Source organism: Cuculus canorus, chromosome 8, assembly GCF_017976375.1.
Source record: "Cuculus canorus isolate bCucCan1 chromosome 8, bCucCan1.pri, whole genome shotgun sequence".
In the NCBI taxonomy this organism is placed as follows: Eukaryota; Metazoa; Chordata; class Aves; order Cuculiformes; family Cuculidae; genus Cuculus; species Cuculus canorus.
In genome coordinates, this window is record NC_071408.1 from 23,215,536 (window position 1) to 23,241,043 (window position 25,508).

Consider the following 25,508-nt stretch of genomic DNA (forward strand, 5'->3'; position numbering starts at 1 on the left):
TACTGATCTCCATATACAGCAGCCCATTAGTAAAGGTTATCACATTTAGACATGCATGTGAAGCACTAACAGAACAGAGAAGGCTACAGCAACAGAGAAGACCAAGAAACCAACCAATCAGTACAGTCTAAAAAACTGAACTGACTTTCCCGTACTCATAAATAAAGTACACTTTCAAAGCTTCTGTTCCTCCAATTTCCCTTTTTAAAGCTCTTTCTGCTGGACTTCAAACGAAGGAAAAAAGCTATGTTTTTTCCTCATATACCAGACATCGCAAACTTATGGCAAAGCATGATCAATCCTTAGGTAGAACACACGAATTGCATCAACACTGCTACTGGCCATGAATAAATCCGGAACACTGCCAGGAGAAGACTGCTTACTGCATGGAAACACAGCATTGTAACATTTTAAGCACTCTGTTCAGGACACTGGTTTAACTTTCAGACTGTTCATCATCAACATGAGATCCTTTTGGCTCTCCTCCACACACTCTTTTAAGAAAAATATGGAGAAAACAGTGGGATGCAGTTTTTAGTAAAAGTTATATTAAATCTAATCAAAACAGCTGCTGTGAGATTAGGTGCAAGTAAAAGCTCCCTAATGGTAAAAGCAATTTAGAACTGAACGGCTGCCAAAAGATCACTGATGAAAAAAAATCAATGGGAACATTCAAAAAAGAGATTAGCCAACACACTCAGAAACAATTTATGGGAAAAACCTACACACAATGGTCAGAGATCATTATCCATCCATCTGTAGGGAAAGCTAGCCATCCCAGCCGTTTTTCAGTTAAAACTTACAACTTTGGCCAAACAAAAAGCTCTAATATCTTTTCAGCTAAAAAGTCTGTGATGCACACTAAGTAATATCCACTCTGCATTAGCAAACGCTGGAGGCTTTCTTCAGCAGATAGGGGACCAGAACATTAGTCCGATGTTCCCATCTCCAGTACCTTGAAATCACTCCAGCCGTTTTCATTACTTGATCATGTTCCATTTTAAAGTTAATTTCCCCCCCTAATTCCTACGGGAATGCTACTCCAGAATTTCTTTTTGCCAACTTATTTGGGATAAGGCAATTATTATCAAGACCAAGGAATTTCACTAGTATCTGTGGTTATACAAAAATTGAGGAAGAGTACCTGGTCTCTCCTGACACAAAACTTCTAGAAAGAGAAGAAGGGCAGGGGGCAAGAGAGAGCAATGAGTTACTTTATCCTAGGCTGACCCTAGGATAACAGCATTACAAAAGGCAAATAGGAAACACTGAGACATCCACATGAGAAACATCTGGCATTTAAAAAACTTAAAGGTGTTACTTCAGCTGTTTGTAAGTGATTCAAATTATTTTCCTATACTAACTAGAAAAATAAATTAAATAGAGGAGTGCATTCCACCACAGGAATATTCATTTTGGTTCTTAGTCTGATGGGTTAATGCGATAGTTACCTTGTTAGGATGAAACTGAATTTGAACTAGGGCATCAACTATCCACCAAAATATGAATACTGTCTGCAGTTCAGAACAGCAACAGTCCCTGTGCTTTTCTCTGTTTTGTGTCAGAATCACCAACTTGTTTTTTACTGCAATTTACCAGTCAACATTTGCACATGGTACCAGCTAAATCCACCCAGAGTTATACATTCACTGCTGTGTCCAAGAGGCTGGACTCAGTAACAGCTAAAAAATTGCAAATTTTCTGTGATTATGTCAGTTAAGCTACAGTTATGTTTTTGTAGTGGAACTAATATCTATGAGCTAGATTATTTGTTCCCATGTGCTTAACCTCTCACTCCTCTGCGTCCATAGCATATCCTTTGGAAGGTACCTGTATAATTTTTTGTGACACCTCAGGCATGGCTGAGACAAACCACGGGCACTTAACAATCACAGTCCTACTTATGACTAGTTCAGAGAAGCACATGTGAGAAGTATGTAACTGCATTACAGTGACATTTAATACAATAATACTTTTAAAGATATTTTTTTTTTCCAATCTGGTTGAACTTATTCGCAAGATATTTTAGCATCCATTTGATACAAAAAAGATTCTGAACTCTTTCTTAGAGGATGTACAAAGAAAGAAAAGCAATTACTTTGCCAAGGAGAAAATAACAGGATGAAAAAAGTACTAAAGATAAGAATGACTGCTTCTGCTGAGGAATTTCTGTAATTCATAAAAGTGATGTTTTACAGCTTCTAAAATAGCCCTTTATCTCTGAATTTCCCAAACTGCAAAGTCAGATATGGCAGGGATTTTAAGTTCTATTCTACGAGGACAAGAAGGCAAATGAAATGCAACTACATTAAACGCTCTCAGCCTATATTAATTTCCCAAACAGAGAATAAATTTTGTAATTTAGAGTTCCTGTAATATTTACTTTGTTGTAAAGAGATTATATGTGTTTATATAATGTATACCAAATGTTAAAGTACAGCATAAAACAGATTACTTTTTCTAGCTTAAGCTTGATGGCATCTGAAGATTAGATATAAACAAGTTTAACAACTCCGCTCCACAATACAGCATTTACCACTAGCATTTCTAGGTCATGCACAGCAATACTTGGAAGACAGAATATAAAAAATATATCATCTCAGGATCAGCATACTGGTACTTATTTTTCCTGTGAGCATCTACATAGGTATCAGATGAAAGAAAAAACTCAATAATTAGTTAAAAAATCACTAGGTTACTTATAAATACACCGTACTGTCACACAGTGAAATGCATATTTTATTTTCATTCACTGTGACCTACTTACAGGCAGAACTCAGTAGGAAAAAAAAAAGTCTATCACACTCACAGATTCAATAGAGTCAATTATGCAGCCTTCATTCTGACACTGATTTTTATGCAAAATTCCTGTATTTTCTCGTGCAACCGCGGAACTAATGTAGTATCTTCATGCACAAATAACCAGATGATAGATGTGAAATTCTGACTGTTGAGATCAATAGGATCTGCCCCCATCTCAATGTAGAGATTTTATCGGTAGTGCCCAATAAGGTGGAAAAGTCACACGTCAATGGGCTGTTCTGTGGCTAAACGTCTTTTTAAAGTCACTGAGGGCCTTCCAAGCCAGAGAAAAACATGCCCAATGAAGCAGGGTTTCATACCCGCCTACGAAAATATTACAGTCCCATTGCTTAGGAACACCCCTTTAACATGTGCAGCTCCCACAGCTGGCATCAGGTTGAAATGGTCTCAGTACCTTATTTCCTCTGTACCATAATTTTGAAGTTGTCACAATCATTATTCTCCCTTCTACTGATCTTCCTCCTGATGCCACTCCCCACTCACCCATATAAACCAGCTTTTGATTTCTTCTGCAGGTGTTTGGCCAGCCTGATCTCCCTGTACCTACTGAAGACTCCAGCACAGTCACAAGAATCATAGACTGGGTTGGGCTGGAAGAGACTTTAAAGATACTCCTGTTCCAACCTCCCTGCCACAGCAAGAGACACCTTCTGCTAGGTCAGGCTGCTCAAAGCCTCATCCAACAGAAAAAGAGAAAGCCTACTCTTGTCCAAAGAAAAAGCATCAAATGCTCTCCTATGTACAATGTATTCGTACCATTTATCTGTGATCTTGAGAGACCAAATAAGCTGCTGTTTTACTGTTGCCTAATCCCAAATGTTGTTTTAGCAGGCTTTATAATCAGTCTGTAAACATACCTTAAGGTGGAAACTTATGTGACAAAGGATATACACCAGCAAGATGCTCTTAGCTCTCTCTCGGAATTCATACACAACGTGTAATTTCATAATTAAACATTTCTGAATGTGCGACAATCTGCAAGCATCTGGGTTTTCACTAGAAAAAGTCAATATTTAAATAGTAATACTACTAACACTGAATAATACGTTATATAGTATACTGTGTGGAAATGGCTTTCAAGACGCGTTTGCATTTAAGAGCCACAGCAGATCACACTGAACTAGCTCAGGTAGAAATAATTTTTTGAGTTGAACTAAAATACCTCAAAATAGAAGAACAAAAATAATATAATCATTTTCCTTAGACAGTAACAGTTCTCATTTAACAGGTCAAACTCAAGTTTATCACTACTTGGAATTTCTTGTTAAAACAGAAGGAAAAGTCTGTTGAACTTCTCAGTAGCCCTCTCATCCTTATAGCAAGACCTTTTCTGACCATTATTCCCTTCCAAAACATTTGCCATGTATCATACAGTTGAGATAACAGATTCATATTGATGCCAAAAGTAACAAGCAATAATACACTATTTCTTCCAGAGGAAGGAAAAAGAAAAACAACTGGACACATCACGGGTACTGTTTCAAAGTATTATTTTCTTTGCCACTTTTCTCAAGTTTAACATACCTTTTGAAATCTGCTATTTCTACCTCAAGAAATAGAAACCAAGATGTGTTTATATATGACCATTTGTATCTATAAATCCAGTGCAGACATGAAAAATGGCATACTCATGGCATGGTTAAAAAACAGACAATTACAACACAGGATGCTGTGGGTGCAAGAAGGAACTGCATGACATGGCAGAAGCACAACGAGGCACCATCCCCTGCACTCTGGTCACAAGTTCCAAGTACTCAAAATGTTAATGTAATACATTAATAGCAAAAAGGAGGTGGACAGAAGAGAGAGGAAGGCAGAAAATTACACTGCAAAAGCTAAACCTAGTTCTGGTTTGCAGAGGAATTTTTTCAGTTTTGCCATTTGGGAGAGGATGAGGTACAGCCTCAAACTCTGTGCAGCACAGATTGTGTCAACTAAAGAGTGAAGGAGAGGTAGCTCAGCTATGGTGTAAATGCTTTAAGAGACAAGGCTGGAAGCTTTACTCTTAACATAGCTGCTCATCCTTTTCTGCAATACAAAAGCTTCGCTGAGCACAGCATAGAGGAATTTACTGTTTCAGCATCACCAGAACCCCAAAAGACCCTGAAAAATATTAGGACGGACAATGCAGGTGCAGCAGTTGAGAAAGCCTGCACAGAAGATTTCACACTGAAATCTCTTCGTAGGCATTTTTCAATATCAAATTAAAAAAGCTCTCAAAACTTGGGCAGAAAAAGGCCGCCGATTTATGAATCAGTATTGAAATTGGATAATCTAATAGACTAAAGTGCCTCTTCATACCACAAGGCCAATCAGCCTCCTGTCATCTATTCAGTGGACAATGTTAAGGATTTCTAGAAGACTATAACTATTGACTATTTCCCCAAATAGTACTGAAATGCAGGTCTAAAACCATTATACTTAATTTTGATACTTAACGCAAAAACTTAAAATCTCTAATTTTGATACTGCTTAGCAGTGAAGGCCTTTGTGGACCCCAGTAAATCCTTAGCCATAGCTGTGTCCTACATCAACAAAAATTCCCTGCTTTTATAACATTAAGGCCACCTCTTGCTGTGGGCATCTCCTTTTCTCAGCAGGGATCGTAGGCAGTCACAAATCAAGGTCAAAACTGAGGCAGAATAGAGAAGAAGGAGAAATCTACCTTTACCAACTGACAGCTTTCATGTAATAGGAGACTAAGTTGCACAGCAACATCCACACTTCATTTCTCAGATACTTTTGCAGTAGGAATAGGAAAGGAAAGACAAAAGCTAAAGCTAAATCATCTCAGATCAATGCCTTGGACTGCTTCCAGTCACTCAATCCTTTATTAGACAAAACAGTGGAGACAAGACTGATTTGCCTTCCAAGGAACTGTGCTGCAAGCTGTAAAAATAACTGTTAGGTTTTCAGATAGGAAAAAAAATCTGAAATTCTTGTTTCTGCATACAATGTGCGTTTAGTGAAGTATTTCAATCCCAGTAAAAGTCATTATTGCTTTAGGTTAGACAGCAATTCAAATATCAAGAGAGCAACGATACCCTTGATGGACTATCTTGAACACCATGTTCCAACTCCTGAATTTAAGCCACAAGCATCCTAATGGACAGAAAGAGCAGCTACATGATATGAAGGACAGAAGAGCAGACTTTCCAAATGAGAAAAGCTTACAGCTAGCTGATGATACAATGAGGTTAGAAGAAGACAAAAATACCAGAACCAACAAGCCCACCCCAGTGTTTGAAGCTTATGGAACATTAAGAACATGGACATGTATTACAGCAAGAAAAACTATATTATCATGGAAAGAGCTTCCTGACAGAGGGGTGCATTAGACAAAGAGTACTATCCCAAATGTCTGGCAGCAACCTGAATGGATCTTTGCAACTGATCTGAACAAGCCCATGAGGGAGTGCTTTGAGACCTACCAAATTCAGAAGCCTTAGAATCAAGCCATGAAACTAGATATACAGTATGACCAAACAAGGACCAATCAAGAGGTGAAATACATTACTTTTAAATATAGTTTAAAATTTCTGTGGACATTCCTTCCCTCTGTGGGTGAACAAGTATCAATACAGTCGTATGTAACAGTAAAAATGGGAAAAATCTGCTGGGCACTTTGGCAGAGCTAAAGTTAAGCTGACAGTAAAACCAAAATATGTTGTTTGTTTTATTACCCATATTTACTCAATTCACTCTTTCCTTTACACCCAGGCACTGAGCATACACATACCATTTGATGTCTACACAGTCATCATTTAAAGCCTGCATTTTCTTTGTAATAAAAGCCTTTTAACTTTTACCAATGTTCAATACAGAGATGGCCACTGGGAAACACAGCTGTAAACAGAATTGAGGGCAAATGTCACAGACAGCAACAAAACATGAACTACACACTGCAAAGATAGAATTTTCCAAGATCCACTGACAAGCAAATCCTAGTGGGAGATGCTGGAGGTTTAGTGCTTCAGAAAATGAGTTACACACATACACACATGGAAACAACCACCCTCTAAGAGTTGATCAGATATCTTTAAATTACTTATTTGCCCTGCATTGCATTACTTAGATCTCTAGAGTGTTAGTCAGAGGTGCAATTTTGAGCAACTGCCATTAAGAAATAAACATTAAATCCAGTATGAAGTTATTCTTTCTTTTCCCAAATTTAAATTCTATCACTGCCTGTCAGCAAAACTTCACTGATGCCAGAGAAGATTCAAGTCTTCACAAGTGTGTACTTAAACTCTGAGTGCAAGAAAACATTTTTCTTCTGGAGCCTGAAAGAGAAACCATTCCACTGCAGATGGGACCCTAATTTACACCCAGGTCTGCAGAACTTTGAAATCCTGGTATTTTTGAAGTTCTAACATTTTCCCAACTAGGCTCTGGGTTGTTTGGATCCCTGGCTGTCTTTCAGAATGAAGAAAGGCAGACAGGAAGAGATTTTATCTTTAAAAAAAGTTGCCATTTCTGCAGCAGTCTTCTCTTGTACAAGACTTCTTTTATGAAGGGTGAATGTATTTATAGCTATGACTAGCTCGCAGAAAAAAAAAACTCTATACAGATCATGTATTAAAAAAAAACTACAAAGAAATTTTTAGGAATACTATATGTTTCTTGTATTATTCTGCTCTACATTTCCTATATAATCTCAGAATACATTTTGCATGTAGTATTCATGTTATTACCCATTCAGCATTCATGACTGATAGTGATCTATATTTCACATAAATTAAAACCTGTGTAAGACTGAATTTAATATGATGAACAAACATTTAATGTACATATAAGAAATAAAGGTTGTATGAGATGAGAATACATTTACATGACCTTAAGAACTACAGATATAGTCTCCCAGAGCTGTTTTATACCCCAGCACTAATATCCTGTCTTTTTACATTTTTTCATTACAGCCACATCTATTAACAGTGTGCTTGTATTGTTACAATTTTCTGGACATCAGGGATGTTGCCTTCATTATATGTTACTAGATAAAGCATAATAGAGAAAATGTGTACACAATCTTAGTTCTACACTAAGGAAGCATACACAAATTCTGACCTGATATGAAATGCACACAAATTAAGATTACAAAGTACGAGATGTTATGTGACAAAACTGGTGTTCAAAAATCATTAATATTACTCAAAGCAGGATATTACTTGTATTAAATACTATCAGTCTTCTTTTAAGACATCTGACTAGCCAAAAGAGAATATAGTATATAAGAAATCACTGTAAATAAGACACATTATAAAAAGGTTTATCTTAGCAGCTAAAGGAGAGACTTCTAGATTTACCTGTATCAAGTTCTCAAATATTCAGCAGTATTTAGCTTCACAGTACTGAAAGACTGCCATAGTATGGCATTCCATTAATGCATTAGCAATTAGCTTGCATTTTCTCAGTTATCCTTAGGAACAGTAGATTTAAGCACTGCTGTGAGCTCAGCATTATGAAGGTATGTTTATGAGGCTTAATGCAGTGAAAAGCCAGAATACAGCAGCAGCAGCATTTAGAAAGAACTGTAGCACAAGGAATACAGATGCCAGTGACAATATGGTGTACAATTAATATTTATCGTTAAAAATATTCTCACAAACACAGCAGTATTACTGATAACTCTCATTTCCAAATCACTGATTTAAAAACATGTACAGTACAATACCGGTTATAGAACTATTGCAGTTTATATACATTAACATGATCGCATAAATGCAAATGTGCCTCTTAGATATTTAGTCTCCAGCTCTACGCAAATCAATTAAATGATTCAATCACTACATTTTAGAGGAAAAGCAAAATGACTAACAAATGTTAGTTGAAAAATATTTCCATCACACTTCCTTAGGATTTTAAAATTCAGAGAAAAGAAGTTCTCTAGTTAGTATCATCATAGTATTTCGTCCTGCTGCAGCAGATAAAATAATTTAAGGAGTACATAACAATTATATAGTGCCTTACCCTTTCTACCGGTGAACCATAGCATGCAATGACGAAACATAGCAGTGGCAGATGGCATTGGTGTTAGTAAATGTGCATAAAAGGATAATAGCACAGAAATGGTGACTTGCAGACAAGACACAGAAATGTAGATGAAATGAATGCAAGCTGGTAAATCTTGAAGCAAAGCTCCACCTTTAAGTCAAATGTTGCTTCTAGTCTCCTCATATAAGAGCATTAAGTTCTGTTTGGATACAAATTGCAACCTTCAGACCAGTCTTGATTCTCTTCATAGAGAAATGCATAATTGTATCTTGATAACGAAGATCAGAAACATTTTGTAAGCGAAACCCATAACCAGAAGCCCATTACTTTCTCCCCTTGAGTGATACATTCTTTACATTTTTAATCTCCAAATCCTGCCAGAGCAACAGTCTCTTTCTAGCACATATGTATCCACTGCAGATGTAGATCCCTGCCTAACCTGCAGCACCCCTGGATCCAGAATGTTCTCACTGTGCTCATTCATGCTGTTCTGTTGCCAAACATTTTAAATCATCCATCAAATACAATTGGAATCTATTATAAGAAAAAACAATCTCTTCTTTCAGCTCACCCTGAAAATGGAAGGTTTTCTGATCAACAGTTATTGTGAAGGTGCTGTCGTCCTCATCGTCTATACCAATCACAGCTCCCTGTGAAACAAAGAACAAGATCCCGATAAGGCAAGCAGTGACATCAGCAGCACACACTCTATCACTACACCACTGGAATTTAAAAAGCATTGACAAATTAGAAGCAAACGGAATACGTTGAAGAGCAGAAAGATTCTCTGTTTAGTCACAGGATGCAGGTCTGTTCTTTAAAAATATAAATTTTTAGGTGCAGGACATAACAGTAATCATTTGCAAAACCGATTTTCTGGACAATAACTTGCATCTTTTATTTTTGTAATGGAGGTGCCTTTATGATGCAGCACTGCCATAGTAAACAGTTTTCTACTAAATTCCAACTTATATTTAAGGGAGAGTGGGGAGCAATATTTTTTAAGTAGTTTCCATATACAAAAATACTAATTTATCGATGCTTTACAAAAATAAGCTCCTGACCTGATTTTATCTACCAGTCTATAAAGGAAATAAATCATTCTAGCAGAATAAATCTGGCCCGTCATGTCACTGGTACACTGCATAACCTAATTTTCAGTCCCTAAGTAAATATTAACAGTAAGTCAACAGGATATATCAAAAGCAGCTATCTTTATCTTCCATTTCCTCACGAATTATTAGAGGGAAATGCAAATAAATTACAGAGTTGAAGACCATCTGTGCTTAGGTATGTAAAAATCTGCACACATCTTCATTCCTTCCCCCAACACCCCCCACCTAATAAATAAGACAATTTCACAAAGGAGGAGACTGAAAAAGAACCATTCCATGCTTCTGCCACCTCTAACAAATTGTAACATTTAGTGCAAAATTCACCAATGGATTTACTCAGTTTCTCTCAGAGACAGCACTGGGATCTCTTTTATCCTTCCCCCTCCCACAAACAGACAGACCTCACTGGAGGTTGCACATATTTAAAGGGTAAATTCTGCCCAAGTAACCAACAAGTAACAGTAGCACCAGAACCTGTGAGTCAATTCCAACCAGTGCCTCACTTCTCTGCAGCTGCTGTATAACACTTGGCTGAATGAGCGGGAATTGGTAAAAATCAGGCTGGCCCAAACACAAGAATTGTTTTGGTAGAGACTGAGGGGCAGAGGGATCTGAATCAACCCCATTCATACACATTCTTGATAGCGCTTACGCGAGGCTTCTGGCCAACAGTACCAGCTCATGGATGGCTGAGATTATCACAGGCACCACAAGACTGAGTGGAAGGAACAGGTCTTATTTAAGAACAGCATCAATCCTATGTAATTCAAGGCTATACAACAGGAAAGAATGTCTCCAGACTGGGCTTTTTCCCCCTGCACTGTGAACTTCTCCCAAGGAGTATGTTCCATACAGGCTTTTCAAGGACAGCTCAGAGATCACTATAGAAGAGGCACCCAAAAACATACTCAAGCCAGTGTAATTCTGAATACTTTTAGTGCCAGGACACAAAAGCAACTGGATGACCAGCCATCACATTTGAAGACTATATGGTAACCACACAGTGTGCCAGTGACACAACATGACGGACCAGATTAATTTTGCCAGATTTTTTTTTTTTTTAATATACCCATAGATATGATTTGAGTTGGAAGGGACCTGAAAGATCATCCAGTTCCAACCCTCCTGCCATGCGCAGAGACACCTTCCACTGGATCGGGTTACTCCAAGCCCCATCTAACCTGGCTGTGAACACCTCCAGGGATGGGGCAGCCACAGCTTCTCTGGACAACCTGTGCCCGTGCCTCACCACCCTCCCAGGAAAAAAAAAAATCTTCCTAATGTCTAATCTAAATCTCTTCTCTTTCAGTTTAAAAACATTCCCCATTGTCCTGTTACTGCATTACCTGATAAAGAGCCCCTTCCCAGCTTTCCTGTACGCCTGCTTTAAGTACCGGAAGGCTGGTATAGGGTCTCCCCAAAGCTTTCTCTTCTTCGAGCTAAACAACCCCAACTCTCTCAGCCTCTCCTCATGCGGGAAGTGGTCCAGCCCTTGGATCATCTTTGTTGCCTCCTGTGGACTTGCTCTAACAGATCCACGTCCTCCCTGTGCTGAGAACTTCAGAATTGAATGTAGGGCTCCAGGTGAGCTCTCACGAGAGTGGAGTGGAGGGGCAGAATCACCTCCCTCAACCTGCTGGTCACACTTCTTTTGATGCAGCTCACACAAAAAATGCCTGACGCTTTAAGGACATATTTTGCTATGCAATGTATCAGATCACTGTGAGTTGTACAAGACCATCCACCTCACCAAATATATGAAAAATATCTAAGTCAGGCACCAAGAACAGGTCCAAGATTTTCCCTCCAGAGAATACAGGAAAACTAATGTAAGGCTAAAAAGGTCAGACTAGGACAGCTAAATCCTGCCTCCACTCTAAGAGGTGGGAGGAAACTGAGGAGCAGGAAGAACACATCACTGTGTGACCTCACCACAAAGCTGTATGAAGCGCACATGCTCTAATTGCAATGCTAATGCAAAAGGCCAGAGCATAAGCAGAGAAGATGCTTCTGTTGCCATGCAGATAATACATATGAACAAGTAAAAGAAAAACTGGAGTGTGGAAGTTTAAATGTATATTCCAGAAGACTTAAGCAGGATCTAAGCGTAGTATAGAGGACACAAGATTCCTCTATGAGCACACCTTCCTAAGTACATAATGACAGTCAACAAAAGAATTTGAAGACTAAACTTCACGCTGATAAAATGTGTATCAAGAGCAAAAATGTGAGGAACAAGCTTTTAAAAATCCATTCAACAAAAAAGGAAGTATTTTAGCCAAATTGCTTAAATTACATTTGTTTATGTTCACACCTACAGTCACAAACCAACAATTACTCTAAACAGAAAACCTCTTGACAGAATTTCAGCCTGCAGAAGCCCATCTGTTCAGCTATCAGTATCACTGTCATCTGCCAGAAAAGCTGCTTTACAAAAGCAGAGAAAACAAAGATCCCTTCCTCCCTCACAAGTACACGCTACACACATTCAGAAAAAAGATGGGGTGGTCAGCAAACCTTCAGAAAACTCCAAGGAGTAACTTGGGGTGGGAGAGTGGTGTAGGGGAGAAGAGAAAGGGATTGTTTCATGTTGAATGCATATAAAGATGGATCATGCAATATCAAACAGATTGTTCACTTTTAATAGTTCCTAAACTGACAGGGTAAGGCCAACCTCCACACTGACAGGCTCACAACACTATTAAGGCAGGCATGTTTTTTCAGACTAAATTTTTCTGCACAATGTAAAAAACACCCTCATGTATCTTTGGGAATGTAATGCTCAAGACAGCAGTTTGAGTTTACGTTACCCTTAAACAAATTCTAAACTATCAATACATTAAACAAGGGAAAGTGCAAAAAATGTCACCTGGAATCCAGGTGAATGGAGATTCTCTGGATCTGTATGTGTTGTACAATATCATTCTCTTCACCAGCTATATGAAAAATCTTTAAGACGGATACCAAGAACATGACCAAGATAGTCTCGCCAGAGTATACTGGTGAAACTACTCAAAAGGTTATTGATACCCCTTCATTAAGCCCATAGAAAGACTAGAAAGAGTAACAACAGAAGGAAGGAATAATTAGAAGAAGCAGAGTTCTGCTCCCACGCTCATCACATAATGTGCACCTTCCCTATAGTTCTCGTACCTGAAGACTCAAAAATGCTCCCATTCACACCTATTATGCTCTTCCCAAGACCCCTGCACTGGAACCGGAGATTTTATGAGAAATGGGTAAAAATACAGGAGGACTTGTGCAAGAAATATTTTTGTGACGTGCTTGTCCACAAGGTATAAACTGGGCATGTGCAAAGACATCACACATTCCCAACTCACTTCAGTACTGTCACTTCAAGCTACAGTAGCAGAATTCCAGGTTATATGTCCCAAACCAGAGTGCCTCAAACAGTTAACTCTCAGTCTTCCCACTCTGCATTTTCTTATCTGTTTCCCCATTTTGTACCCTCTCTAGCTGATATTTCAAAAACTTTGCTGCTGCGTTCTTCCTTCCCTTTCCAGCTCTCTGTTGTTTTACTAAGCTCAAGCAAAGTGTCAGGCCTAAAGAGAGTCCAGACTGCCAGAACAGAAGACACAGCAAAAGAATAAAGGCAAGTCAGGACAGAAGGCAGCAGTTTTGCAACGACTTCTGTAGGTACAGAAAATATATGTATATGCATATATATCTCCACATACAAAGAAAAGAGAACTGCAAACAGCAACCTTTTCATAGCGGTGCCGCTACTAACCCATCTTACTCTGCCATATACTGCCTTTTTTATACACTGTATAAAATGCACAATGTCTTTATACAGCATATAAAATTATAGATTGTAATTTGCCCAGCATGATCTCTAATGTCATCTTTCTTTAAATACTTTCACTGTTCCTGTATTTTGCAGAGTCAGAACTAGAGCCCAAACCTCAAAATTCTCCTTGCAGTTCTCTCCCTTAGGCCATATCATACACAGTAAATCATTAAAATACTGAACAAAATGACACTTACCCTGAGCCTAACACATCCTCGGCGTGATCCTCTCATCATTTTGTCTTTTGACTGAAACAGAAAAAAACAGATCACTGGATTAACAAACACAGGGAGAATTGTAAGGAGAAAGTCATTCAAAGCAACTGGGAAAAGAAAAAAAGATTTTTGTATAATTTTTTATTGACTGATTCAACAAGATGCAACCTGGGTTACGGAATAAGCTAGTTCTTGCCCAAAGAAAGTACACCACTATGGTATGAAAAGGTAATCCTTACCAAAAAAAGAATACAATACTCCAATGAGTTTTGTAGATAACTTGAAGAAATACTTAGGATCATAGAATTGTTTAGGTTGGAAAGGGCTGTTAAGATCATCGAGTCCAACCATGAACCAACCATGCTAAGCCCACCACTAAATCATGTCCCTAAGCACCACATCTACACAGCTTTTAAATACCCCCAGGGATGGTGACACCACCATTGCCCTGGGCAGCTGCTCCAGTGCCTGAGAACCCTTTCAGTGAAGACATTTATTCTGATGTCTGATCTGAACCTCCCCTAGCCCCATTTGAGGCCATTTCCTGGTCAAAATGAAATGACGTAAAGACCAGCATCCACAACGTATTCTACAGATATACAATTTCTTAGTAAATTTCCTGAATGAAAACTTCTACATAGGGAAGATTTCCTTCAAAGTAGTTTTCTTTAAAAAAAAAAAAGGCTCAAAACCAGGAAAGTATCTAGAAATATGGTTACTCTAATAATTTTTTATCAAAAATTGTATGTAATTGGGACAACCTCACTGAGTACACTTTTATTCTGTATATTCACTGCCATGAGAGTTCTCCTAAAACAGGAGGACACTACTGAGGGCTTATTACTCCCTCTGGTGGTTTCCAGAAGAAATACTGTCATTGTCTTAGGAAAGAAAATACCTGGGCCGAGGCACTCACTCGCAGCAGCTGAAAGAAACCAAGCAAGGCTGAGGGTTCAGTTGGGCTCTGTGGGCCCCGGCGTGCCAGGTAGAGCGCTCCCGGCTCCCACCACCGGGCACAGGCAGGGAATGGAACAGACAGAAAGCAACAGAAGCAAGAAGACATATTTGAGTTGGGTTGGCTTAGATGCCTCTACCAGCCGCGCAGGGAAGAGGAGAGCTAGTCCTAGTGCAAGGGAGAATTCCAACAGCCATGATCTCCACTGGGCAGACTGTCAACTCAGCTGCAAAAGATACTGTAAAAGCCTTCCTCCTCATTTGTATGCCACACTTTAATGGAATGGAAATTAAATTTAAACATAATGTTCTTAATCCGAAAAAAGATTCACAAGATAAATCACAGGTTCCACATAGTCCCCTATACTGACAATTTCCTTATCTTCAAACAGAGCTTTAGTTGGTTGATAGTAATAATAATGAAGCCATAAATCTAATTCATTCTACCAAAGTGGAATCAAGCGCCTATGATTCTCCTATCTGAACTCCTTGTGCACTAAGGCATGCAGATATCATCACGCAGAGCTCCGTAGTCTTTCATGGAACACAGCAGATCTGTTACTGACTGTCCCAGGAGGTACTTCAAAACACAACTCATCTGACATTTTAGATCCACACCCATTAAGATATGATAAAAATATAAAATATTCCTTTAGATCATTATACAAAAAAACTAGGCATCGGTATCCAATATCTCCTACACTGGGTCAAGTATTCGCGGACAAAAAAAAGCCATCTCGTAGCTGTTTTGAGGAATGGTTCCATTTCACTGAACAAAATCTCATACAGCAGAAAGGCATCTTTGGCTAAGAAAAAAGTCACTATTTATTTTTAAATTTAAAGTTTTAATATCTTTTTTAGTCATCAGTTTTATAACCAGACAAAACGACATTTGCAATAATCTTTCAATACAGAGTGTACTGATTTTTATGATAATGGACTTGAAATATGTTTCAGCTGAAACTCTAAGACAGATTTGTAAAAGTGAACAAAGATCTACAAAATTACTGCAGGGGAAATGTGGACGTCTCCAAAAAAAAATATGAGTTTTATTGGTTTCTTTTTTACATCCACACAGTGAAGATCAGAGAAACACAGAATGGTTTGGATTGGAAGGGACTTTAGAGACCATACAGTTCCAACCCCCTGCCATGGGCAGGGACACCTTCCACTGGATCGGGTTGCTCCAAGCCCCATCCAACATGGCCTTGAACATTTCCAGGGATGGGGCAGCCACAACTTCTCTGGGCAAAAAGACAGTTGATCAAGTATGGAACCTACACGTAACCTATGTCTTCTTAGACAAATTAAAATAATGCCTGGGTCTACTTTAAAACAAACCAAAAGAAAACAAAATTGAAAACCTAACCCTCCAAAGGCCTCCAGCCCTCCTTCATCTTTAGAACTACTACTATTTCATTCAAGTTTTAGCTGTTGCATAGAAAGTTTAAGATTCCGATATAAAACGCTGCTGCTGTCTGTGTCCAAAACTTCTCAGCCCAAAGTTCTGCTTGTGCTCAAGTGCACAATTTTTGAAGAGGTACATTTTTAACTCACACAGTACTGTCAAGGAACTAACATAAGCACAGAGATGAGCAAAACCACTTATGACATTTATTTCCTGTTAAGGATGAAGAACCTGGAGCCATGTCTATTTATAAACAGTGATTTTTGCAGTTTAACTGCATCTACAGGAGAAGCCTTAGCTTGGACCACTTTCTGTAATAGTCGATGTCCTCACAAAATACTAAGCCAATCCTCATTTTTCAAGCAGATATCAAACTCAACAATTTAAAAACATTAGCTGCTGTTCCCAGCCCACCATTCCTCTAGCTCCCTTGCCTGGGACACCCCACTCTCGGAGGAGAGGAGGACCTCCTCCAGCACAGGGACACTATCCAACAGCCACGTTGCTGCTGCAGCTGAAGCTTTGACTTTTGTGGATGCAGGCATAAAGCAGGAACCAAGACACTGCAGCAGTAACTAAGGATGCTGCAGAGAGACCAGTAATTCCTAAAGCATTATGAAGGATTAGAAGACTTTTTTCTCATATTTTGAAAGCTTAAGAGATGGAAGAAACCCATGTTCAGCAGAAATATGTTTTAAATAACTCTTATTCATTAAATTGTCTCTCTCATCTACAATTCATTAGCTCATTAGACTCAGATTAACTGCTCCATTCCCAACCCAAAATCAGGAGAGACTACTAAATAGCTAGAATACTTTAACTAAGTATTAACCTAACAACAACAATTTGATCCTCTAGGTTGCTGCTGGGTTTATTTTGCACAGTAACTACTGAAGAAAATATAACAAACATGCAATACATGAGATTTTGTGGGGAAGTAAACAGATTTAGTACTGAACTATTTTTCCTCAGATCCACAACTAGCACAAGACCTGTACTCTACCGATTTGCCAAACTGTACTCATCTTGACCTTGATCCTACGTGAGCAGCCAACTACAGTTCATCAAGTTAGTGGAGCCGACAACACGGCCAGCTTTGGGAGGACAGACCACAGGCAGTTCAGAGTGCCAGTACAAAATTAACCCAACAAATATTTTTTAATAAATCTGAACAGCCACAAAATGTTTATATCAGATGAGAAATGCCACAGACATTAACTGCAAAGCAATGATCAAGTACTGGGGGACCTAAAACCAGACCCACAGCCTAACTACTAAAGAGGACTCAACTACTTAAATTATAATCCTATCACAATTTATTCGGTGCATCAAAACCCATGATAAAAAGTTACAACAGTATGAAATTTAGCAGAGATAGTGTTGTGTAATAACCATCAGTATGTTTTATCCTGCATTCATGAGTTCAGAATTCCTTTTTTATTAAACCATTTCTTTTATAGTTTCGTCTGTTTTTATAAGACACACTGAAATGTTTGCAGTGCATGTTATTCAAGTTATTACAGGAAACGCTGTCACCTCAGCAGCAAATGGAAAGCATTCCTCAAAAGGAATGTTTGTGCTAGAGCAGACTTTTTTTCCTGTTTTCTTGCAATTTTTGCACACAGCTGTTGATTGAGGAACCGTATTTGGAAAAAGCAGGAAAATGCATTCAACTCAAAGTCTCTGCCAGAGAGGCTGAGCCATGACTCCAGCTTCAGAGACATAATTTGAAATCAAGTTAACAAGATCTGTTTTCAAACTGCTCTACTAACTCGACAAAGTGTAGTTGGGTGCTCATATAGGATTGGGATCAACATGGGTACAGTCTAGCAAACCAGTAGAGTACAGATCATGTGCTGACTGTGGATCCAAAGAAAAACAGTTCAGTATGAAACCTATCCCTGCAAAATTTCACGTATTGCATGTTTGTCATATTTTCTTTAGTAGCATAATGTACAAAACAAAACCAAAGGTTAACGAAACTGCTGCAAAATTTGAGTCTCCCTCCTCAATAGCTGCACTATACAAACCACAAGCAGTTCTTCAATATATTCTCTAATACAACTAGTATTAGAGTTGCCAACTAGTACCAATCTTTAAAAAGTATGAGAGGAAAAACATCTTTACACCACCGAAACTACTTCCTCCTTATGACTGTTTGCTCATAGATTTTGCTCCTGAAAGCATTCAACCAGCGTATGTTTTTGAAAGTAGCTTGATGAAATGATTATCAATGCAACAAAAGAATATCTAAGCATTTAAATCTATTCTCTAGGCATTTATTGGTGCAAGAACCACTAAGATGATGGGAGGCCACCCAGTATTATCTCAAGAACACACACTGTGGAGTTGTCATACACAATTTTCTCGCCATCCTCATTCACTATACGAGGCAGCTGTTTAAGTCTACAGCAGTTTGGACAGATCTCCTTTCAGTACCACCATCTGTCAAATATCCACAAAGTTTTAAAATATTTTAAGGAACTGATCTTCTTATTTGCTGGCCCTGGTTTTAGCATTGTTTGCACAGCTATGCCAGATCTGTCTTTGATTTATTATAGAATTAAAGTGTTTATTTAAAGAGTACACTTAAAACAAGAATTTAAATCAGATTTTCAACTTTGAGTGGTTCTCTGGATTATTTCTACAGGATTCCCAAGGGTAATCAAGGCTATAGCTGATGTGTACTTATGACAGAACTTCTGCCACAAAGCACAAACAAAAAGTAATCACGTTCAACTCCCTCTCCCTCCCCAGCCATTTCTTTGACTTCATGCTATCTTCCAGTATAATGCTAACACATTTTTATACTGACATGGAGAAAACAAACTACAGAACAAATTCAGCTGAAAAAATAAACCAGCAGAAAGTTATTTTTCAGCTGGAATACAGCTAACAGAACAACTTTACAGCTCCCATGCCGACAGAAGGCAGAAATGAGCCATTTCAAGCCTTTTCTGTTAAACATTGTCAGTGTAGCCAACTACACACTGAAAAAAAACATAAAGCTTCAGTAGGCTTATATTTATTGTACCTTCAAGAGAAGACATTGGTGGATTCACAAACTAAAGAATATTGAGGGGCAAAAAAGAAGTACTTTTTTAAAATCACTGGCTACACTGATATGAAGCGGCACACAGTCATTTACTTCATATTTTGCTCTTCAAAATAAAGAAAAAAACAAACGTTTACTGATATCAGACAGTTTTTTATTTGAACAAAACCATGTAAATACAATTTTTTTTACAGAGGTAATTTTTTTTTTATTTACAGAGGTTTTTGCCTCTGTAAAACAACCTAAAATGCACATAAGAAACACTTGCATTCACACTGGGAAGTAGTACTACTAACGTTCACTGCACTACAACTAAGTAGGGAGGAAGGAATACACAAAAGAAAACAGGAATCAGTGCAAACATTATATTCTCTTTATTTTTCTGACTCAGACTTGTGAAATTTTTTGCCTTGCTCCCTGGAAGTTCTAATCATGTCAGAAATCTAAATTTAACTGAATTCATTTGCTTCAGATATATGTATCCAAAAGATATTTAGGTTAACGTCTACTCATTTTACCAAAAGCCAAAGCATACTAATTTAGGTCCTTGATTTTCTTTTTTTTCCAAGTGCAATACGATGGCACAAAATCTGAATGTTTATTCTACATTAAGGGTACTTTTCCACAGTTTATTTTATGTTACTACCAAAGACGACTAAATACAATAGTGGAAGGACACATCTATGAAGAGACGTGTACTTCTGGATCTAGCTCTGATGGGAAGTTCAGCTGCATGAGAAGTTACTACCCTGCAGTTTTCCCCCTCTGCCAAAGGTTAACCGGCTATTGGATCTACTGGAGAAAGTGCGTCCTGCACGCACAACTTTCTGGATTAAAATGGGCTAAGGAGTCTGTGAAACGCGATGAGCAGGTAAAAGTTGATCACTTAATGTAATCTCTCCTATCAGCAAAACTGCTTACAGATTGCATCCCTGTACAGCCAGGTCAAAATTATCTCAGCCTACCCCACCCACACATAATGCTCATAGGGAGGGGCCAGTTTCAGGCTTAAAAAACATTCAGTTACACTTACCACAAGCAGAACAAAGCAACTGTATTGCTTCAGACTGAAACTGTCACAGAGGACTGGAGTATATGACCCTACATACCTAATCACACAGACAAGCCTTTAATACAACTATAAGCCTGCATATACAGAATCACAACAGGCCATTTCCCCGAACACATAAAGCCCCCAAACCTGTTAACGTTCCAAATTAATGCTGCTGATGTACCACAGCCTTATAAACTGCTACTCAGGAGTTACTACTCTACAGCTAAAGGAAGAGCTGAAATAGTATCCCTCTACCTTCTGAGTGCTAATATTAGTACTTGTGAGGCATGTGGTCAACTGGGACTTGATCTGAATTACTTTTCAAACCCATGCTCCAGCTGACTGTACAGCCCTGTGAGTAATCACACTAGCACCAATGAAGAAGAGTGCGTGCCAAAGGATTGGTTCTTTGGCAGCCAGTCTTTCAACATGACACACACCCTCAGGTACAAAAATGAATTGAGATGACTAGAGAATGGCAGAAATGCTTCACAAACATATGTGCAGAAAAGATGGCACATGGATAAGGAAAGTATTCTAAAGCAAATGTTAACTGCAGGCATTTCTTACTGGCAAACGCACACAAGAAGGAGCACATGATTCGATTTCTTGAATCCAACTTGAATTTTTTAGGACAGGTAGTTTAAAAAAATAGATTTTTCAATTTGTGAGCTAAAAGTCATTGTAATAAGAGAGAACACAACATTATACAAAATAAAAGTGGAGTGCATACGTAGGGATACCTAATAATAGGAAATAATGAAATCTAAGAACTGACCTTTATTAAACAGGTGAAGACCACAGAATGAAAGTCAGTGCAATAATCAGTATTATTATTATACGTGCTAGTCATCTGCAAATGCTTCTATTTCTGTAGCTGAGCATTAAATGACTTTGCACCTTGGACCTCTCTTTAGAGTATGCCTACTAATTCATCCCAGTCAAGCAGTTGACATTTGAACAGCCATTAAAAAGCAACTATAAAAGCACTTTTATTTCTCCATCCATATTTCAAGCGAGGGATTTTGAACTTACGTGAACCAAAATCTGTTTGAGAGTCTGTACTGTTTTATGCTGAGAGCCTTGGAAACTTCTAGGTCTGAAGAGATAAGCTCTCTCCTAGCAGTGCTGGAAATCTAGGTTTAGGGGAAAAAAAGATTTCTATGCAGTGCTTCTGTACGCTACACCTTCACAGATAGCATGAGCACAGACAGGCTGAGAGAGCTGGGGTCGTTCAGCCTGGAGAAGAGAAGGCTCCCAGGAGACCTTATAGCAACCTTCCAGTACCTGAAGGGGCTACAAGAAAGCTGGGGAGGGACTGTTTACAGAGGTTTGTAGTGACATGACTAGGGGCAGTGCGTATAAACGGGAGAGGGGCAGATTTAGACTAGACATAAGGAAGAATTTCTTCACTATGAGAGTGGTGAGGCACCGGAACAGGTTGCCCAGGGAAGCTTTGGATGCCCCATCCCTGGAGGTGTTCAAGGCCAGGTTGGATGGGGCCTTGAGGAGCCTGGACTAGTGGGACGCCTCCCTGCCCAGGGCAGGGGGGTTGGAACTGGATGGGCTTTAAGGTCCCTTCCAACCCAAACTCTTCTATGACCCTATGATTCTACGGTTCTGTGATTCCATGATTCTATGATCCTCCACATGGTTACTTGCTGTAAATCTATTACGATTTACTACAGGTTACGCTGGTGTTTATCCCACTGACACCGCTAGCAACCGCTCCACGCCGAGAAAACTTTGCGCACGCGGTCCAACCGGCTCCCCTTCCATGTACGGGCATAGCCTTGAACAAAACTTCATTTGTAACTTCATTCCCATTTTTATGCAGGAAGCTGGACGCGTTGGCAAGTCGGGATGCAGTTACGCAAAAAGAAAGTCGAGGAAAACACGTGCTTCTTAGCCCACCCAAGCCCGGGAGCGCGGAATCCCGCCGGAAGCGAGGAAGATGACCCGACACCACCGGCTAGGGGTCCCGGCACCACCCCGGTCTCGGGGACCCTCGGGCGGCGGCCGCCGGCACGGCCCCGCCAGCGCCGCCCCATTGGCTGCCCCGCCGCCTCCCCCGTCCCCATTGGTCGCCCCGCCCTGAGGCCCCTCCCCGCCCCCACCGACCCCTCGCCCGCCTGGCCGGTCCGGCGCTGCCCTGTCTCACCGTGTAGTAAGAGAGGAGCCCGGCGTTGTAGTCCAGCACGAACCAGCGGTACTGCCAGCCCTTCATGACGTTGGTCCATTTGCTCAGCGGGCCCTCCATGATAGACGCCATCTTGGGCTCCGGCACCGCGCGCCCCGCCCGCGCGCTCAGGGGAGCCCGGCACAGGCCCCTCGTCCGCCGCGGGGAGGGGGCGGGGCACGCAGTGAGAGGGCGGGGTCAGCGCTCACCGGGGGTGGGGCTTGCGCGCGCAGCGGGGGGCGGGGCGAGAAGGAGGAACCGGGACGGGAGGGGCCCGAGGCGGGGCGGGGGGGAGTTGGGCGTGAGGTGCGTTGAGTTGTGCTGCCCTTTAAGAGGCGGAGGTGTGCGGATGGGGTGATAACAACAGAGAGTCATGGAATGGTTTGGGTTGGAAGGGATCTTAAATCCCATCCAGTTCCACCCCCCTGCCATGGGCAGGGACACCTCCCACAGACCAGGCTGCTCCAAGCCCCATCCAACCTTGAACACCTCCAGGGGTGGGGCGGCCACAAATTCCGTGTTCCAGTGCCTCACCTCTCTCATCGTGAAAACGTTCCTCCTTTTGTCTAGTCTGAATGTGTCCCTCTCTAATTTAAAGCCATTCCCCCTCATCCTGTCACTAAAAGCCTTTGTAAACAGCCCCTCCGCATCTTGTAGCCCCTTCAGGCACTGGAAGGTCGTTCTAAGGTCTCCTCAGAGCCTTCTCCAGGTTGAACAACCCCAACTCTCTCAGCCTTTCCTGGTATGGAAGGTGCTCCAGCCCTCCAGTCATCCTTGTAGCACTCCTCTGGACCCATTCCAACAGCTCCATATCCTTCTTACATTGAGTATTTAGACTAGACATAAGAGTGGTGAGACAGTGGCACAGGTTGCCCAGGGAAGCTGTGATCCAGCAGCCTGATCCAGTGGGATCTGGGCAGCCTGATTCAGTGGGAGGTGTCCCTGCCCATGGCAGGGGTGTTGGAACTGGATGATCTTTAAGGTCCCTTCCAACACAAACTGTTCCATGATTCTATGATTCCGTCCCTCTGCCTCTCTGTTTGCCTGTCCAGAGCGCCTGTGGGCTCAGTGAAGGAGTCTGCATGGTCAGAGTGTATAAAAAACATGCAGGACTTGAGATAACCTTCTGAGGTTACTTAAATGGAACACGGCTTTCCTGTGGACTGATCCAAGAATGTGGAATGAATTCCCCAGGAGCTCTGGACAATTGTAAATCTGTTGTTCAGTGCGAGGCATGTTCTTTGGCGCTGATCTCTGGCATGTAACTTCAGTTGTACTTAAACATAAAATCTTCAAAGCACACATAGAGATACTCATATTCCTTTCTAAGGGTCAGCAGTATAGTGGCAGAAACAGTGCTTTTTCCGTGAGGTTTTTGTTTGTTGTTTCACTGAATTAATAGAAAAACTTTTTCCCTTCACTCTCCACCCCAACATAGACCTGTTTTTTTTCTCTTTATGATGTTTAATATAAAAATCAGGGCTCAAGTAGGTCTAATGTCTTACAACATTGCAACTTAGTATACTAAGTTAAAGTAGTATTAGTAGAAAAACCACTCCAGTTACCCCTTTTGTAAAAAAGTTGCTCAAAGGCAGAAACTTCTGTGTTTGATTTTGTAAAATAAGAAATACTTCCATATTTCTAATCAATCTTCCCATGTCACATTGCTTACTATCTTGTTACCAAGTGAAATTTATAGCATTGAAGTTACAGTACCCCTTGGAGTCACCTGGCGGTGTGTTTTCGCACAGTGTTACCAGTTTAATCTATTAATGCACAATCCAGTCTTGAAACCTAGTTTGTTAATTTTGATAACATTCTTTTTCGAGCTGCATATGACCTTAGTAGTCTGTTTTCTTCTTTAGTTTCACTGACTAAACAAAGCCTGGCTGCCTAGAGATTATACCCAGGCAAGCAAAACAAAAAACATCAGATGGTGCCAGAACATTACTAGTACAACCATTTAAAGCTGTAGTTGGACTGGAGCTTTATTGTCTCAGATCACTACTTTGACTGTATTATACTACAGGAGTTGAAACTATACAAAGAGCTTGTGCAAAACCACTCTTGGCTTAACTGTAGAAGGGCTGTCTGTAGGCAGAGCATTCTCAATGAGAAATTCTCAACAGAAGCGCTTTCAATTTACCTTGGTTTGCCAGAGGCTGAATTTGCTGCACTTCAGCATACATGGAATATCTTACTAGTTCTTTGTTCTCTTTGGCTTTTTTGAGGGAAAATATGCCAGAGACTTGTCTCCACTAGAAAACACATGTATTTTAGCTGGCTCAATTTAGCTAAACTGTAAAAGCCCTAGAGTAGATGGAAAAGCTGTGTTAACAGGTGTTAAAAGGAAATTAATCTCAAAGTTTGTTTTAGAAATGTAGTGTGGATATTGTCTTTTGGTGATTTAGCAGACATCAGAGAATCATTGTTTTTTTAAAAAAAACCCTACTAAATAAATACATGTGAAATTTTGGTCCGTTATCTGCATTCAGGATAGGTTTATGTACTTTCTTGACATGCCAGGATGATGTATCTTCCGCGTATATTAGATTACACCGGTATATATTGAACATGGTTCATGAGGGCATAGTTGAAGGGATTAGGCTTAATTATTCAGATCTGTCTGATAAAGATTCTCGGTGCCCATTCCAGCTGTTTTGAGAGATTAGTGCAAATGTTTTACTTCATTTAAACAAGTTAACAAACCGAAAACAGCCACAAATATGATATATCCTGCCCGTATATACTTTGTATGTTAAACCGTCAGCATCAATGGTTTTGAATAAAACATTACTTAAACTACAAGCTAGTAAGTTGCTTCCTTTCTAGAAGAACTCAGTTTGCTTTATTATGTTCCGTTTGTATCCAATTTGGAACAGTTACAAAGAGCTGTTATT

General features: G+C 39.9%; 1 protein-coding gene across 2 annotated transcripts in view; it reads right to left on the reverse strand.

Annotated features, from left to right (window-relative positions):
- OSBPL9 (oxysterol binding protein like 9) overlaps positions 1-22,779 on the reverse strand; it is a 64,875-nt gene extending 42,096 nt beyond the window's left edge. For both annotated transcript variants that reach the window (XM_054072373.1, XM_054072372.1), the window contains exons 1-3: positions 22,591-22,779; positions 13,941-13,991; positions 9,389-9,467 (exon numbers count right to left, since the gene is read on the reverse strand). In XM_054072373.1, coding sequence (XP_053928348.1) covers positions 9,389-9,467; positions 13,941-13,991; positions 22,591-22,701 — 241 coding nt within the window. In that variant the 5' untranslated portion in view covers positions 22,702-22,779. The remainder of the gene's footprint in view (positions 1-9,388; positions 9,468-13,940; positions 13,992-22,590) is intronic.
- Positions 22,780-25,508: the final 2,729 nt, after the last annotated feature.